This window comes from Colossoma macropomum, unplaced genomic scaffold (assembly GCF_904425465.1).
Source record: "Colossoma macropomum unplaced genomic scaffold, Colossoma_macropomum, whole genome shotgun sequence".
Lineage (NCBI taxonomy): Eukaryota > Metazoa > Chordata > Actinopteri > Characiformes > Serrasalmidae > Colossoma > Colossoma macropomum.
In genome coordinates this window covers 32231613-32250788 of record NW_023494790.1, presented here as the reverse complement: position 1 = coordinate 32250788, position 19176 = coordinate 32231613, and the positions used below count along the sequence as shown (strand labels likewise).

At 39.1% G+C, this 19176-nt stretch overlaps 1 protein-coding gene across 1 annotated transcript; it reads left to right on the top strand.

The window, feature by feature from the left end:
• The first annotated feature begins 1697 nt into the window (after nucleotides 1-1697).
• Nucleotides 1698-18754, top strand: fkbp10b (FKBP prolyl isomerase 10b). The gene is made up of 10 exons (XM_036573102.1): nucleotides 1698-2043; nucleotides 5363-5508; nucleotides 6340-6529; nucleotides 8104-8249; nucleotides 10026-10215; nucleotides 11125-11270; nucleotides 14458-14647; nucleotides 15311-15453; nucleotides 17257-17420; nucleotides 18116-18754. The coding sequence occupies exons 1-10, from the start codon at nucleotides 1838-1840 to the stop codon at nucleotides 18305-18307; spliced, it is 1713 nt and encodes a 570-aa protein (XP_036428995.1). The 5' UTR covers nucleotides 1698-1837; the 3' UTR covers nucleotides 18308-18754.
• Nucleotides 18755-19176: the final 422 nt, after the last annotated feature.

Below are 19176 nucleotides of genomic sequence, written 5' to 3'. Positions count from 1 at the left end.
CATTGACTTACATAAAAAGTAGAGTATGTTTTTTTCTTCTCCTGTAAAGTTGTCGTTTGGAGATACAAGGTTTTGTTCTGAAGGCGATATGTTGTGTTTTGGATGCTGGTTTGCTGGTCAACCAGCATGATTGTGCTGGGTGACCAGCTAAACCTGCACCAGACCAGCATAAACCAGCTTAGACTAGCATGAAATGCACGCTCATCTATACTGTCTTTCTTTCATTTCTTTCTTCTTGACAGCTACACATCCTTTCAGACCCATAGCGCTGAGTCATCTTCTCACAGTGGAAGGATGGACAGAAACACTGGTGGATTGTTTCAGATCTTAAGCAAGAGTGGATAGATAGACAGACAGACAGACAGACAGATAGACAGGCAGACAGACAGACAAATAGATAGATAGATAGACAGGCAGACAGACAGACAGATAGATAGATAGATAGATAGATAGATAGATAGATAGATAGATAGATAGATGGACAGACGGACAGACCTACAGATAGATAGACAGGCAGACAGACAGACAGACAGATAGATAGATAGATAGATAGATAGATAGATAGATAGATAGATAGGTGGGTGGACAGACGGACGGACGAATGGACGGACAGACAGATAGATAGATAGGCAGGCAGACAGACAGACAGACAGACAGAAAGATAGATAGATAGATAGATAGATAGATAGATAGATAGACAGGCAGCAAGACAGTCAGACAGAGAGATAGATGGACGGCCGGATAGATAGAGAGACAGACAGGCAGGCAGATAGACAGGCAGGCAGATAGATAGATAGATAGATAGATAGATAGATAGATAGATAGATAGATAGATAGATAGATAAATAGGTGGGTGGACAGACGGACGGACGAATGGACGGACAGACAGATAGATAGATAGGCAGGCAGACAGACAGACAGACAGATAGATAGATAGATAGATAGATAGATAGACAGGCAGCAAGACAGTCAGACAGAGAGATAGATCGACGGCGGACAGATAGAGAGATAGACAGGCAGGCAGATAGATAGATAGATAGATAGATAGATAGATAGATAGATATGCAGACAGATTGATAGATATGAATATATAGCCATTTTATGTAGTGAACCTACACGTGTCTTCTGAGTCCTTGTATGTAATGTTGATGATGGTGGTTTACCTCCAGATTCAGTGTCTCAGCCATCAGGCAGCGGAACGTTATTCATACCCATTTCACACAAAATCTTTTAGAGGCATAAAACCTCTGGTTCCTGTCACCACCACTGAGAACAATTCTGTCTCTGTAAGTTTCTACAGAACAGAGCATTTCTTACCCAACCACTCTGAAAGACTTGGTTTGCATCTTAACAACTGACTTATGGAGAAAATTTTAGAAAACTCGGTCGAATTGCCCTTCAACTTCATTCTGCTGTGTTCACTTCAGAGCTTCAGCATTTTATTTATCCAAAACGAAGGAACAGAGCCTAAGTATCTAGTTCCTGTGCTGACAGATGGTGGATGCAGTTCTATAGAGAACTTCTTAGTACTTTTTAACTTTACTTACTATCATTTCACTGAAGAAGCAATACTTTCACTAGACTGTGATTTTAGGCTGGTTTACACACCGCTGTAAAACTGTTCGCCCCCCTTCTCTCTGGAGAAGTTCCACGTTTACACGTAGCTTTAGCTTTAGCCTGGGGTGAAGGGGGAGGGCGACTCAGTCTCACAAAATAGGAATTTCGGCTGCACACGGTTTTTTCCCCACCGAGGGCAGACAGATAGACAGATAACGCCAAGACGACGTTTTTGTCCCTGGTGAATAAGAGACAGACAGCTGTGCGCCCTGTTGTGAAGATGTGGCGTCTGCCGTTAGGTCTGAGGCTGAACTTGGTGCTGCTTTTGTGGGCTTGGGTAGCAGAGAGCAGCCCCGGGCCGGTGGGAGACATTGTCGTGGACAGATATTCAGTCCCGAAAAGGTGTAGAAGAGAAGTTAAAGATGGGGATTTTGTCCGGTATCACTACAACGCCACTTTTACCGACGGGAAGCAGTTTGACTCGAGGTAAGACCTGCCTGCTTTTTCGAATTTTCCGGTCCACCTTAAATGGTGCAGCAGCTACGTTCTCCTCATGCGCCAGAGTGTAACCGCTGCACCATTTAAGGTGGAACGGAAAATTCGAAAAAGAAAGAAACTTCATCTTCGAGATTCTCTTCATAAAATGGTGTCGACTTAATGGCAGACCAGATTAACTCAGAAATCTGTCCGAAAAGGTTTTTCAAACAGGTTGAATCCTCAGTAATGGATCAGGATTTGTTCAAATGTTGGAGAAGATCCAAAAACTGCAGAACCGAGTTCCCTATAGAGCTGTAACGGCAGTGGAACATCTTAATGCATCCATACGTTTCTTATTCATCTCTTTTTGGTCTAAAATGAAATGCTAAAGCTCCCAAGCTGCCGATGTGAACACCAGCAACGAGAAAAGACGCGGAAAGAACAGCTGAATTCTGCTGGAAGGTCAGATGTTCTTCTCCAGAAAGATAATTAGAAAAGATGGCTCAGTGTGTGATTGCATGCCACGTACACACACACACACACACACACACACACACACACACACACTCTGATCATCTGTTTCTGACCTACTAAACCACTTTTACCAACATGCATTTTTAACACTTTATTTGAAGGCACTTTATCTGAGACTTCACAATAGATAAGCATTGAATATCTTTAATAAAGCAGCACTTGAGTATTTATGACCAGCTTATGCCATTAATAAATTGCAAGATGACCATTTGCTTTATGAAGTAAATGACATAAGGGGTCACAAAATGAAGTGGCAGAGATTTGTTCTTTTGATAACATCATTAAGAAGAATCACTGCCAAGTAGGGCTGCTTGATTATGGCAAAAATCATAATCACAATTATTTTGGCCAATATTGAGTTCACGATTATTCAACACAATTACTCTGTATTTGGAAATGTCATGCATTTATTGGAATTATAAAATATAATTTTACTTAAATAGAATTATAGTTTCAAGGAAATCCACTTTTAAAAAAAGACAATTTTTTTTTACATTTTACATATGTCATAAATTAAACAATATATAAATATATATATGTTAAAATAAATAATATAAAAATAATAAATAAGATCAACTGTGTCATTGTGCACTTCCACAACCTACTGAAAACTGCTAAACATATATGAAATTAATAAATAAAAATAAATTAGACTAAAATAAACTAGATCACATACGTTCTATGTGATCTAATTTATTTTGGTCTGAGACAACCTTAAATTCTGGCCCGGCCCAGTATTAAAATAGTACTTCTTCACTTCAATATTACGAACAAAGGTACGTCACTTCAGTTTAAGGCCAGTATAATGTAGTGTATTTGCCAGTTTACGATTACTGGCATAAGCTTTTTATGAACGTTTAAATGTTGCTTTATAAGAGCCATTGATGCTGATACATGTGCTTTGAAGGCCTTTTATAGGTAGCCCTTAATTGAAGTGTTATGCATATGATATTAGTTATTAGAGGTGTAAATGTATCATGAAATCTCAGATTTTATTAAAATGTAAATTTACAATTTATTTTTTTTTTTAAATGCACTGAATACACAACTGGAACTAGGAGAACTGTTCACACAGTAGCGGAATATAGACAGTAAACAATACGCTAAGCTTTTTTTTGGATTTTTACCTTTTAATATACTGATAATTGGATTTTTAACCCAAAAAAAGTGCACCCTAACCAAAATTCATGCACACGCGCCTCTTGCAGTTGCAGCCCGAAACTCATGAGGGAACTGGTGAGAGAAAATGGAGCCTGTTACATTTTGCTTTTTCATTACTTCACTGAAACAGAGATGTTCTTATGTAGGACGATAAACTACATTTGAACAAAGTCTTTTAAATAAAATATGATATATGGACGAATGTTTTAATTAATCAGTGATTTTACACTGTAGAAGTTAACAAAGACGAATTCAAGGACATGAACAACTTGGAGTTGGCTGGTGTGTTTTTTTTTCTGTCCGCAGCCCAAAGGTATGAAACGTGGGTTCTGCTTTTCACATGTTCCCACATAACATTGAGGACCACCAGTGAAAGCTCTAAGGGGGACAGCGATTGGTTGGATGTTAATGAACACAGATGACTGATATTGACTGCAAGTGGTAATCACCAACCTAAATCCTGATCCTTCCAAGTTTAGCTTTATTAACATTTTGGGAAATATTATTTTAATGATGCTGATCATTCAAAAAAAATTAAAGCATTCTTTAAATAAATATTGGCTTAGCTAGACTACATTTCAGTTGGATTTCCCAGGGAATTCCCTCGTGACACCCACATGCGGCCAACTGAAAGGGAAGGGATGCGTTCACGTCCACTGACGAGCTGATGTTGTAATGTAGTAGTGTAAATGCAACAATAGCCACGTTTACATGCAGTCTAATAATCCGTTAATAATCCAACTAGTAGCTCAATCAGAATAGAACACGTCCATGTAAACACCTCAGTTGGAATAGTCTAGTCCGATTGAGGCCATTCGGAATACAGTTTCTATCTGATTGATCGAGGTGGGTAATCCTGTAAATAATCAGTTACATACAAGAATAATATCCATGTAAACGCCTGTATCTGATTACATTCCCTATCGGAAAGTTTAAGTCCTTTCTGATCATGTTCGTCGCGTCATAGTGAAAGTTTATAACATTCAACATGGCGGAGCAGAAACTGGTCTGCAGAGGAGACGAAGTTTATGCTCTGATCTTTAAAAGACGGCGGTGGGACGGACGTCCAGCTTATGAGTCTCAGAACACGACGTCTTCCTCTCGGCCTTCTTTAATAAGGACATGTGAAGGACGTTTTCCTGAGTCTGACATCATTTTACAGTCATTAAAAACAGAAGCACTGCTCACTGCTGCTCATCTCACTCTGATTGGACTTAGTGATGCTCGTTGTCATGGTAACATCTACACTAAGTGGTTCTCCACGCATGCGTGTCATTACCTGTAGTGTGGATGTAAACGAAGATTTTCCCATCAGATTGTTGAGTAGAGTGTATATAAACACTTCGGTCTTAATCTATAATCAGAATGTAATCAATCAGATGTGTGTTAGCTTGTTAGCACATCCGAAGAGGCAGCCTTAGTTGCTCACGGTTCCTCCTCATTCAGCATGTACGCTGGACTACCCTGTATTTGTCAGATTTGTTGGTTAGTCAGATATAAGATGTCAAAAATAATAATAAAAAAATTAATAATAAAATGTACCAAACAGTGCTGATTTTACATTCAGATCACATTGTAAGTCAGTTGAAACAGTTGAAACTCATCATGCTCCTTGTTCCTGCTGTTATTACAGCTATCAGCGGGGGGCACCGTTCTTCGGGGTGGTTGGACAAGGTCGACAGCTTGCAGGAGTGGACAAAGGGATTGTGGGTATGTGCATCAATGAACGCCGGAAGATTACAGTGCCCCCACACCTGGCCTACGGCGGCCAGGGAGCAGGTAACACATCCCTGATCATCTTTAAAGAAACAAAAAAAATCAAATGTTAATTTCCCCCCATTATCTTAGAGTAACAGACCAGCTAAGACGTGTTCAGTGTCTGAAGTTTGCTTCTTTAGTTTTGCGCTGGAGCTACGAGGCTAATTTCCTCCATAATCAGCATTGTGGAAAGTGCATGCCTGAATCATAACTGAGTACTGAGTGTTTATAGTAGTTACAGAATCATTTGTAGTTACTGAATAATTCACAGTAGTATCTGAATAATTAAATATGAGTACTAATTGAATAATCAATAGAAATATTTTATTGTACACTCTTAAAAAATATGGTTCTGTAAGGGTTCTTTAGTAAAGAAAAGGGTTCTGTAAAGAACCATGAACACACTGTTGCATGATTTAAGGGTTCTTTGCGTCCTGAAAGGGTTCTTCAGAATGTGCTGTAGATGGTTCTATATAGAACCTTTTTGAAAAGGATTCTATACGGCACCCAAAAGGGTTCTTCTATTATATTGATGTCAAGCTTGTAACAGTAGAAGAATCCTTTTTGGTGCCATAGGACCCTTTTCAGAAAGGTTCTATATAGAACCGTCTATAGCACATGCTCCATCAATCTGAAGAACGCTTTCATGAAACAAAGAAACTTTTAATCATTGTTTTTGAAAGTTTGCGTTGTTTCATATCCAGACTTGAGAAGCAAATCATTTCTGTGCTCATAATTTTCACAGTATTTTCTTCAATTTTCTCAGGCTAAGTTTGTCACAATGATTGACAGTTGTCTAATCTCTTCCTCCCTCTCTCTCTCTCTGTCTCTCTCTCTTTTTCTCTCTCTCAGGTGACACCATTCCTCCTGACACGACGCTGGTGTTTGACCTGCACCTGCTGGACGTCTTCAACAGAGCAGACAAGGTGCAGACGCGGGTCATCAAAAGCAGCAAAAACTGCTCGCGCTCAGTGATGAGGACAGACTTTGTGCGCTTCCACTTTAATGGCAGCCTGTTGGACGGCAGCGCGTTTGACTCCAGGTGAGTGAAATTGAGCAAACCGGAATGAAAGCGTGGCTGGAGTGATCAAATATGCAAAATAAATATCACTGTAACTCTTGGTTTAGGAACATAGTGTGAATTATTCACATAGTCTGTACTTAACCTTAACCACCAGAAGTCCATGGTTATTATTTTTGTTTTGCTGTACAGTTAATTGAAATTAAATGATGTTAATTTTACATAAATTATATAGTTACATAATCAATTAGGTTTGCATTTACATGCCTACTTCCAAAAAAGCTGGGACAGTATGTGAAACGCAAATAAAAAAACAGAAAGTAGGGATTGACCTGTGTTTAAATGAAAACAGTACAAAGACAAGTTATTTAATATTTTATCTTATCAACTTCACTGTTTTTTGTAAATACATACTCATTCTGAAATTTAAGACTAGGAATGTTGTTAAGTGTCCAAAAAACATTTTTAAAGAGGCGATGTAAACATGCTTGGGTGCATCCAGGAAAGGCAGAGTCCCTTATGAGTGTAATGGGTCGAGGCTCACCACTTTGGCAAAAAATCCAACTGTTTATGAACAACACTCCTCAGTGTATGGTGTAAGCATTTTAGGAATTTCACCCTCTACAGTGAACAATATCATCAAAGGATTTAGGGAATCTAGAAAAATCTCTCTGTGCCTGAAAAGCAAAGCCAAATACCACAACCGAATGCCCATTTGTTGCTGCATCCACAAGTTAAGGCTATACTGTGCACAACAGGAGCCATATATGAACAATGTCCAGAAACGCTGCCGACTTCTCTGGGCTCGAGCTCATCTGAAATGGACTGATGCCCAGTGAAAACGTGTATTGCGATCTGACAAGTCAGTCTTTCAGATTGTTTATGGAAATAATGGATGTTGAGTTCTCTGGGCCAAAGAAGAAAAGGACATCCAGATTGTTACTAGCGTAAAGTTTAAAAGCAGGGGTCTGTCTTGGTATTGGGGATGTATTAGAGGGTGGCTTGCACATCTGTGAAAGCACCAGTAGCTGAGAAAGACATATACAAATTTTGGAGCAAAAATGCTGCTTTTTTAGACTCTTTTTCCGGGACGTCATTCATTCACTTTTAGTTCAGACATAATTTACTAATCACTGCTTTTCTTTTTATTGGCACATAGTCCCAACCTTTTGGGAATTGGGTTTGTAATTTACACCCTGTACATCGACAGCCTTGAGTTTTTTCTGTTTGTTTTGTTGTCAAAAAATGACCAAAATGCTGAAAAATGTGAAGTATAAATGTACATTTTTTTTTCTGCACATCAAAACTGACGATAACTTTTCATTTCACAAATGCGATATGAAAGCTTAAAATCTATGCTTTCCACACTTTTTTAAAAGGGCTAAAGGTGAGAAATGATTTATATATATATATATATATATATATATATATATCTACAAATGCTTTTGTTGTCACTTCTGATGAATGTAAATTTCTAAGGGTTAATTTAGAGGTGCTTCACTGCATGCAAGTAAAAGCTCAGCATGTGTATATGTGTGTGTGCCGTTGTGCAGGCATGTGTGTGTTGACTTTGCGCTTGTATGAGCCCCGCGCAGCTACGAGCGCTCACAGACACAGGACAGTGTTGTGGGGGAAGGCTGGCTGATTAAAGGTCTGGAGGAGGGGCTGCTGGGGATGTGTGTGGGAGAAATCAGAAACTTCATCATCCCCCCGTTCCTCGCATTCGGAGAGAAAGGATACGGTAAACACTTCCCCGCAGCTGTACGCAAACACTGTAAACAAGCCATACAAACCTGCAATTTTACTGGAAGCAGCAGCCTGCTAGTGGGTAACGAGTTACAAGCAGGGGTGGATGATATAAGTGCAAATTTACCTTTCAGTATTTTCCACTGTTCAAATGATATATCACAAAAAAATAGGAATGTCAGACAATTAAAATAATACATTATTTATTGCACACATTTAACCCTGAAGAGGAATTTCCATTTAAAAGCAGTGCATTTCGTTATAGCTGAACTTTTATTGTTCAGTTAGAGCATCAGTGGCTGCATGTTCCAAAAAATAAGTATTTATCATATATACGGTTGGTGTTATTTGAACAAGAGGGCTTCAATCACAGCGTCGTGCTGACAATACAGCACCAGCAGCTGGGCTTCATCCTGCATTACTACTGATGGTCCAAAGCAGGAGTCGGCAACCCAAATGTTAAGAAGAGCCATTTTGTCCTTTCAACAAAAGTTAAACCACCACACTTTAAACCATCACATTTTATATCCATTTTACCATCCTGGCTGTAAACATGTCTCAGTATGTGCTAATGTACTAGTACAGGCTAAAAAATCAAATTAAAACGCAGACTTACTTTGCTCTGCCTTAAGCTTTAGCTCAGCTATAGCTGCGTTTCTCGCATCTCTGGCAGGAAACTTTTCCGCAAAAGTGAAATAGTTTCTTGTAAAACGTCTCTCAACATGCGACTTTTTACGAGGCTGAAGTCGCTTCTCATTCACCAGCTTCTTGTTAGAATTTTCCCGTTCCACCTTAAATGATGCCTGAGGTGCCAGAGTGTAACTGCTGCACATTTAAGGTGGAACAGAAAATTCAAATAAGAAGCTGACTTCAGCTTCGTGACTTGTTTGACCGTTTCTCGTTGCAGATTAAACATATCAGGAAACCAGCTGGAGTGATTATGAACACAAACAAGTCAGTTTGTTTCTGAATTATCAATGTTCGTCTTAAATCTTTGTCTTTTCGTTAGCTACTAGCTAGGCGAGATGTTATCTGTGTTGCTATAGTGACCAGCAGTCTGCACGCCAATCTTCAGGGTTATAGGGTGAATTAGCAGATACAGCCTACATTAACTTAATGGTTTAAAACCAATTTAAAAGCAGAGCTTTATTTTACTGCAAAGGAGGATTATTTTATTTTTACCTAAAAATCTAATTCTGCTACGGAGAATTACAGGGCAGGAAAGAGCTGCATGTTGACGACCTCTGGTCAGTAGTGATGGGGAGTCAATGCCAAAAGAACTGGTTCTACCCTTGGCCAGTGACTCTGAGAGTCTAAATGTTTGGAGTTGGCATCTTATTTGCCACCTTCTTATTCAAATTTTCCAATCCACATTCTGCTGAAATAACTGGCGCATCATTTAAGGTGGAACAGATGAAGTTGAATGAGAAGGGATGCACTGCATTAAAAGATTGGGCTTCCTAGCAGTGCATGTTTAAAGACATTTCAAGCAGCCTGACCCCAATAATCCACCCCAAAGCTGGTAGTTTTTCAAAAGTTCCTCCCACCTTCGAGATACATCATCCAAAGGAGGTTTTCCTAGACTTCAATCCAGAATATCACACCCTTGGAACCACTGCGGCACAGCTGTGAGCATGTTTAAAACAGATGTTAGGATGGTTACACTGTTCTTTTTCTGCAAAGTGTCTCTTTAAGTATTTGAGGCCCAGCAGGATTGCTGTGGCCGACACTGTAGCTAAAGGGTTAAAATCTCTCTCTCCCTCTCATTTAGGTAAAGAAATCCCTCCTCATGCCACAGTAGTGTATGACATCCTGCTCGAGGACCTGCACAACACTAAGGACGACATCACTGTGGAAATCCAGGAAGTGCCAGAGCCCTGCACTCGGAAATCCGTCACTGGAGACTACATCCGCTACCACTACAACGGCACCTTCCTCAACGGGGTCACCTTCGACACCAGGTTAGTCACCAGAGCCCCTCTTTAATCAGACAGCCTGCTCCAGTGGCATCTGTACAGCCCTCTTCTGAACACTTTCTCGTCATTATCTTCTATAAATTATTGCTGATCCGTATCTTCACGGCATTCAGTGGTGGGAGACTGAATTTGCGGGAAGTGGGTTAATATTTTATCAAAACAAGCCTTGAAATTAATACTTATTAATTATATAATTATACTAATTAATGTTTTGACAAACGACTTGATTAAGATTTTCAGATGTGTTCAAGCTCAAGTAATTGAAAGAATGAGGACAGTATTTAGGGTAAATTCTCCCTTGATTTTAGAGCTAAAAGCACCCACCTCCCCTTTAGCTAACAGTAGAAGTTCTGTAGAGTCAGATTAAACCTCATAGATCACACCATACATTTGTGATGTAATTATTTCTTTAAATATAGACTCTCTGTCCACTGGTGTGCCAGCTGATATAGCTGCCTTTTAGCTGTGGGGACTGTTGGCATTTATTTATTTATTTATTTAGACATCACAGGGAATCCAAGCATGCAAATGCTGCTTATGGGTAAGTTGGTAAATACATGGGACACCATCCTCAGCCAAGCAGTGACTCTGACGTGTAAAAGCTGTGTCTGATACACTCACACCAGTGCAACATGCAGCGCATACTACCATGTCAATGTCACTGCTCTGCTGAGACTGATCCACCAACCAGATAATATCTGGACAATAGTGGTCTGTTGGTCAGAAACTGACCAGTGATTAGAGGAGTAGAGGGGATCGACTGTTTAGTAACAGAAGAGTGGTGAGTGTGTATTATCAGCAGCAGCAGTGCCCTCTAGAGGCGGAAGTACTTTTGGTGTTTATTTTGTAACTACAAATTGGATGTTCTTGTTGTTTTCTTTGACCATTTTACAGCTACCAGCGTAACAGCACATACAACACATACATCGGGCTGGGCTATGTGATCTCGGGTATGGATAAGGGTCTGCAGGGTGTGTGTGTGGGGGAGAGGAGGAGGATCACCATACCCCCTCATCTAGCATACGGACAACAAGGAGCAGGTACAGCAGCTTTATACATTCAAGTCAGTGTCTAAATGCTTTGCTGATAACTCATATTATACTCTATCAATAATTAAACACAGTGTAACCTTTTTAATGAAGTTGTGTGTAAATTTTGACTGGCCTTTTAGTGCAAATGTGTAAAAAATGACCTTTTCTTATGCCACAACTAAGAAGATAAAGACGGTGTTTCAGTCACGCATGCTTGAAACCAACGATTTAAAAAAGATCTATAAAGGAAAAAACACTTTTCAGTAGATACTATAAATTATTCATAAACTACCACTAATTATACAGTAACAATAATTTACTTAATATCTACTATGAAAAACAAAGTCAGTGTTCGTGTTTAAGGAGTAAACTACTTTATTTAGTTAAAGCTGCACCACTTCGGGCCACATATAAAGCTTTCATCAGATGTACAGATTTAACCCTCTACTGCATGAAATATTACTTAAACGTGATAAAATGTTTTAATGTGATTTTTGTTATTTGAAATTGCTTAAATATTGGAAATTTTTGAAAAAACAAATTTTATTTAAAAAAAATAGTGGGTTACTTTGTAAATTGTTGCCGTTTGGCACCATAAAACCTAAAAAAAATGCACCATAAAATTTAACTTTTCTCTAAAAACATCCTTTTACTGAAAACAAGAACAAACAAATCCAACTTATATATAGTCAAATGTACGACCCAATATTTGCAAATATTGGAAATTAATACAGTTCCAACTGGTATTTGGAATGTATGGTAATAACAGCATCATAATAAAAAATCCTGGTCATGTGATGTCATGAAGTATTTGTCCTTTCAAAGTAAAAGACTCTTTTTCCACAATTAAATAGGAAAACACAGATTTTATATTACAGATTTTTAGTAAAATTAAGATAAAGTAATGTTGCCGTGTGGCAACACCGAGCAGTAGAGTGTTAAACAATTGAAGCTCAGACTTGTGGAAAAAAGTGTGGTGCCCTTAATAAGGCAGCAGTTCAGTTTTCTCACATACTCCATCTAGTGGCCTAAGATAAGGATGCAGCCAAGGAGCATTTCTCAGCCATTACGTTTGGGAGAAATGGAAGGACGAAGCTGGTGTATCCTTTGAGACACCAGTCTCCCACAATCCTTTACACACAGCTCAAAACAACAAAAACGGCAGAAACTGCCATGAGCGGCGAGACGCTGCGGCACTGGGGTTTCTGATGAAATTTAATGATGTAAATTTTGCTTTAATGTGACGTTGCACTTAAGAGGAGCCTTCATATACAAGTGTTAGGAAGGTTTTTCCTTTCTCAGCCACATCCTCAGCTTTGAGACACGGATAAAGACTCACAGGAAGTACATCCCATTATTGACTATTGACAGTTCATCATAACACAGAGGAAATTACTTAAATCTTAAATAAAAGCCATCAAAAGAACATGATGTAATCTGTTTACAAGTTAAGTCTTCTCCACACCCAGTAGCATTAACTTGTTACTAAAACAGATGGAGCAGGCAACGTCCAGGTTCTGTCTACATGTCGTCGCTGTTTCTCCATTTTTGATGCTTTTTAATAGTTTTACAGAATTTGAACACGGCGGCTGCAGTTCACATTCACATGGTGTCAAAAATGTTTACAATGAATGGACCAAAGAAATGGTCTAAAATCACTTAGAATTAAGTGGAATAAGCATGTTTACATTAGCTTGCATTATTAGTAAAAAATGTTTTTGGAGATAAAGGCTTTTGTTCTGACAGCGATGATTTTAACAAATCTCATGGGAAAAGAATAGCAAAGTTATTGAGCTCTAAATCAGCCGGTCAGTTCTGTAATGTGAAAAATATCTGAATTTGTGTATTGACAGTAACACTGCTGCCAAATTTGCCCTTCAAATACTTACCTTTTCAACTCCTTGAGACCACCGATGCTTCGTCATATTCTTCATAACTTTCATATTTCATAAGCTACATTCAAAAGGTTGGTGTCATATGAGGCTGTAACTGTCTTCTCTCCAGTCAAATAGATGGGTGATGTCATTTTAAACACTTATAATAAAAGAAGCTGAACTCACAGTTTTTTTTGTCTACTGAAAGTCGACCCACTTTTCCACAAATCTGGGCTGTAAACTATAAACAGATGGCGTCTCTTCAGTGATCTGCTCTGTAAACATTATTTTAATAAAATAATACAAAGAGCGTCTAAGATTTTTGGCTTTCAGCAGTAAATTGTAAGCATATAGCAATATGTGTGATCATAAAACACATGTTCTATTAATTTGAGGGGAGCTTTTAAAATAAATAAATAAACAAAATACAAATTTACATTTATTTCATGCAGTTACTGAATAATTTGCCTTACGATTTGGTGATGTGAATTCAGATGGAAAACCCAAATATACCCTGGTCAATAAGAGGTTAATGAAATCTGTGAGAATGAGATCCTAAGGCATGGCCACGAGTTAATAAGGGCATGGGAATGAGATGATTAGGCCTTGACCACAGCTTAACAGGGCATGATTTCGTCCCCACGCTTTACTAAGTCATGGCCACCACTTAATTACCTCGATCTCATGCCTTACTAAGTCGTGGACACACATTAGGATCTTGTTCCCACGACTTAATTATCTTGTTCCTATGCCTTACCAAGCCGTGGCTTTATTTTTATTCAAACTGGGTGTTGCCAGCAGGGCTCCGTACCAAACAGCTAACCCTGTGTAAGGTCAGCTGGCTAACTCGCCAAACAATAAGCTGTAAAAACACACAAGCAAAGACAGGTTTATCATCTAATCCATCCTCTCAACTAAGTACCACACTGCTTCTCTTTTATTGGTTAATTTGTAGCAAATTTTGTGCTTTGACACTGATAAAATGAACACATGCTTCTTTTTAGATCTTCGGTGCTGCTATACAAAGCACCTTCAAAGGTCAACACAACAAAAGATCTTGTCTGGTTGTTGTGCTGATGGTCGAGAGTGCAAATGCGTCATACATCACCAAACCTTGACTAAAAGTTTTGAAATTTATTCTTTGTGAAGCTAAATTTGTAATGCGAGAACATTCTTCGCAGCAAATTCCATTGAAATGAATCTAATTTCGTTGATAAAAGCTTTTGTGACTGGACCTCAACTCATATTGCAAAAACCTAACAGTATATAACAAAGTATGAGGGCGATTTCTTTCTCAAAGCTGTGATTTTGTACTGTCTCAGGTAAGGACATCCCAGGTTCTGCTGTCGTGGTGTTCGATGTCCACGTGATCGACTTCCACAACCCGAAAGATCCAGTGCAGGTGGACGTCACGTTCAAACCAGAGCCGTGTAACGAGACCAGCGAGGTTAACGACTTCATCCAGTACCACTACAACTGCTCTCTACTGGACGGCACCCTGCTCTTCACATCGTGAGTGATGACCACTGAGTTTATTTGGACACAGATTCCCACAGACACACTTCAAAATATTGTGGAAGCCTTCCCAGAAAAGTTAAAGCTGAAATCGCTGGACCATTATCCCCCCTCCACCAAACTTTACTGCTAGCACTATGCATTCCAGTAGGTAGTGTTCTGGCATCTACCAAAACCTGATACGTCCATCAGACTCCCTGATGGAGAAGCATGATTCATCTCACCAGAGAACACGTTTTCCCTGCTCCAGAGTCCAGCAGTGGCATGCTTTACACCACTCCAGTGGACACTTGGTATTGCACATAGTGATCTTAGGCTTCTTTGAAGCCTCTCCATTTCATGAAGCTCCTAGTGTGCAGTGCTGATGTTGCTGCCACAGGCGGTTTGAACTCTGTAATGAGTGATACAACAGAAGATGCAACTTTTAAGCGCTACAGCAGCCTAACTAACAGTTACAGTTATCACCCCTACACTTCCTGCAGTGCTTTGCATTCTGTAATGACCACACGGATCACATAAACATTATAGAGCGCTTTTGTTTTTAAGTGAACAATGCAATAACTTTTTTCGACATCAGCAGACTTCAGCTAATCACTGCAGCCATGTCTTTCAGCAGATCTCCAATTTTGTGTTTGTGTTTCTGATGTGTGACTGTCACAGGAGTGATTACGGCGTTCCACAAGACGTGGTGCTGGGGGCGGATAAAGTGATTGACGGGCTGGATGAGGGTCTGAGGGGCATGTGTGTGGGCGAGCGAAGGACCATCATAGTGCCACCGCATCTTGGTCACGGAGAGAGAGGAGGTGAGAGACCAGTGTGTATGTGTGGGTTACGTAACAGCGCCATCTGACTCCCTCTGGCTTTAACAGGCCGATGAGAGATGGTGTTTATATCTGTCACACGTTGGTCTAAATCTAAAGCCTGTTGGCGAAAGAGCTCTGATCTAAGATCAGCTCCACTCTGTCCATTAGAACTGGATTTATGATGTAAAGAGATGCTAATTTATTTTATTTAGTGTGTTCACACTTTGCTTCCACACATTGTTTTCAGGAGACTTGCTTTCAGTTTTTCAAAGAAATCTGCGGGGATATTTTTCCACACCTCTAAAGTTCAGTCTTGAAGTTGGTTGTATTTTCTGCTCAATCCAAGTAATCAAACGCATTCAGTGATGTTGAGGTCTGGGCTCTGGGGTGGTCAGTCCATTGTTTTGAGAACACCAGCAGCTTCTTTAATTTGCAAATGTTCCTCTTTTTTATCAATTTCCTTTTCTCAGTGAGGTTCTTCTTGTCAGCTACACATTCTTTCAGACCCTATAGTGTTGAGTTGTCTTCTCACAGTGGAAGGATGGATGGATTTTTTCAGACCTGAAGCAGATTAAGTGCTGTTTATTGGCTGGGGACAGTTTTGGTGGTCTACCAGGTCTGGTGGGTGGTTGTTAGGAGTCTGAGTTTGTCTATATCATTTAATAATTTTGGAACTCCTGTTTTGGAAACTCCTTTCTCCTTCTTACGTAAGTCCAGAGAGGCCATGAGGTAGTTATCATTTTATGGATTGTTATTTTGAGATAACGAGTTAATTATCTTGTTATCGCAAGATAACAAAATTGTTACCTTGAAATAACAAGTTACTTGTCTTGTTATCTCGAGATAAGATAAGTTATGTTAAGATAACGAGTTCATTATCTTGTGATCTTGTCTTGTTATCTCAAGATATTAACTAATTGTTAGCTTGAAATATCGAGTTACTTATCTTGTTATTTCAAGATAACAATCCAGAAAATTATCGCAACAGCTCATGGCCTCTCCGGACTTCTGTACCTTCTTTATGCAGGTGGATTATCTTATCTAACCTCCCCATAAATATCTACTGAAAAATTAATAACTGTTAGATTAAAGAGGATAGTTTGGCAAAACTATTTTTTTTTACAAATGTATTTTTTTGATAACTAATTGCAGTTGACTAGCCTAGACTTGTCTAGTGTCTATAGTTTGCTTCTTTAGTTAGCACTGGAACTACAAGGCTAATGTAGCTAACAAAGTAAGTTGCATGGTGCTGCTGTCAGAACGAAACCTCGTATCTCCGATTTTGTCAGTTTTCAGTTTTTGACGTAATTTGAAAATGCCTGTTGTCCTTTACATTGTTTGAAAATTTCATGGTGAATGGACCAAAAGAAACGACCCAAAATGACTTGGAAAGACGTCTGGTTCCATTGACTTACATTAAAAGTGAAGTACGTTTTTTCCTTCTCCTGTAAAGTTACTGTTTTGGAGATACGAGGTTTTGTTCCGACAGCAGAGATAGCTTAAAACAGTACTAGTAGCCACCTTGAGACTTGAATTCCTCCATGCTTTGGTCATACAGTGTCAGAAACCACATAGTATAGTTAAGATCACTTACCAACTCACCATAAATGCAACTTGTGTGATGCTGAATGTTTCCATGACTTCTTAACTACATCCCTGTAACGTGTAGCTAAGACCCCTTTGCTAAAACATTGCTTTTAGAGCTAAATTCCATTCCAAGCAGTCCTTTTTCTTAAACATGGGCCAACAGTTAAGATCACAGTCATACCCACCCTTAACGCTCCTCTCTCTGTTCTGTCTCAGGGGGAGATGTTCCGGGCAGTGCTGTGCTGCAGTTCGAGGTAGAACTGGTGTCCATACAGAAGGGCGTTCCTGAGGGCTATCTGTTCGTATGGCTGAAGGACAATCCAGCTGAGCTCTTCCAGGCTATGGACATGAACCAGGACAAAGAGGTCCCCCTGGAGGAGGTGCAGTCAGCAGCTTATGACCATTCTGCTCAGCTATAGCTGAGTGTTAGCTGTGGTGAACGTACACTTTTCATCCAAAGTTTAAGGACTTCTATCTTGTTTTTAAGACACATTAACATGTTTTCTTTGTTTGTCAAGCTTATTTAGAGGACAACAATATTGCACCTGTATTTGCGGCAGTATTAGCGACTCTGCTACCTTGGGAAAGCTACCTGTTTTACCCCCCTGTTGTAATGTCAGCATTCAGCAGCACTTATTAGGGTCAGTATGTGCTTTTAACAATAGTTTGGAAAAGAAAATTATTATTTAAGCAAAACCTGGTCTTCATATCAAGGTAGATACTTTGATGAACATGAAGATGGTTGTAGATACCGAAAGGATTAGTGAATAGAAACAGCGAATGGAAACATAATAATTCAAGATAATTTGAGGAGGCACTGGCAATGAAACAACACGGCAGTGATCAAAATCAAATGTTTTCAATTCTCATAACACAAATTTACTGTATTTTTTATGCGTTTCCTCCTTTATAACATCTCTGGAGGGAGAAGAAGTCTAGCTGTTCACTCACAACAGCACGAACCAGCAGGATGGTTAGCAGAGCTAGCTAATCTTAGCTGTTTTCATATATATTTTTATGTTGGCGATGTTTAATGTTCCTATTTTTATGTCATTTTTTGTTTTTTTCTCCCCAGTTCTCAGAGTTCATCAAGCAGCAGGTTGCAGAGGGCAAGGGGCGTCTAAAGCCGGCTCAAGACCCCGAGGTCGTCATCGGCGACATGTTTAAAAACCAGGACCGGAATAAAGACGGCCGCATCACCACAGAAGAGCTGAAGCTAAAAGTGGAGGAAGACGCAGAGAAAGAAAACCAGCACGATGAGCTCTGAGAGAGAGACATTCGGAGAATGAAAGTAACTCAAACAGGCATTTAAATACACACAACTGCAGGCAAAAGGTGACCGAGTGAAATTATTAATAAAAAAAACTGAAGAATAAATGATTCCAGTCAGTCATAGAGAACAACTCTCAGAGAACTAAAAGAACTCAGGTTTTGCAATTTTTGCTGCGGTAAAAAAGAACCTTCACACCAAAGTGTATTTGCACTGTAAGCTTTTATTATTATTTTTGAAACAAGAAAATAATGTGCCCTTTTCTGTATTTCATTCATGTGGGAAGGATATGATATTTGTATGTTGCTGGATTTGGTTATTCTTACTAATGGTATATTTTGTCTTTTTTGATAATGGTGATTGAGTATGATGACATGTGGAAACAATTTTTGTATGAAATGCAATTTTCTTCTGCTGTTTCAACCAGTAAAACGTTTTAAAATATAAACAGTTCAGACATTAAGTTTGTTTAGATATATACCAGTTCTTAGAATCTCTGTATTCAAAGGGATCCTGGTCAAACGGTTTAATTCTCATTTTACAAAATAACTCAAATAACTGACCTGTCCCAATTTATGCTCCACCCACAAAATAGCTTCTTTTGGGAATTTAAAAAAACGGAAACACAGCTCAGATTTTGTCAAAATACATAAATTCAGAGCGTTATTATATAGATCAAGTGTAGGTTATTGTTGTGTAATTGAGTGAACTTTAGCATAGCGGCAAATTGGTTGTTGTTTCTAAGCTGCCTAGTTTATTTTGCTCCAAAAACATTTCAGCGTAGCATTTTAAACCTGAAATGAAATGTTATGTAACGACTCTAAACAAACACTGCAGAGGTCCAGTGTCACAAATCTACCTTGTAT

Excerpts from the sequence above, each read along its gene's own strand:
- fkbp10b (XM_036573102.1), top strand. The coding sequence starts at position 1,838 with ATGTGGCGTCTGCCGTTAGGTCTGAGGCTGAACTTGGTGCTGCTTTTG. Across the intron at positions 6,530-8,103 it reads GGCAGCGCGTTTGACTCCAG|CTACGAGCGCTCACAGACAC; the intron begins GTGAGTGAAATT and ends AGCCCCGCGCAG. Across the intron at positions 8,250-10,025 it reads ATTCGGAGAGAAAGGATACG|GTAAAGAAATCCCTCCTCAT; the intron begins GTAAACACTTCC and ends CCTCTCATTTAG.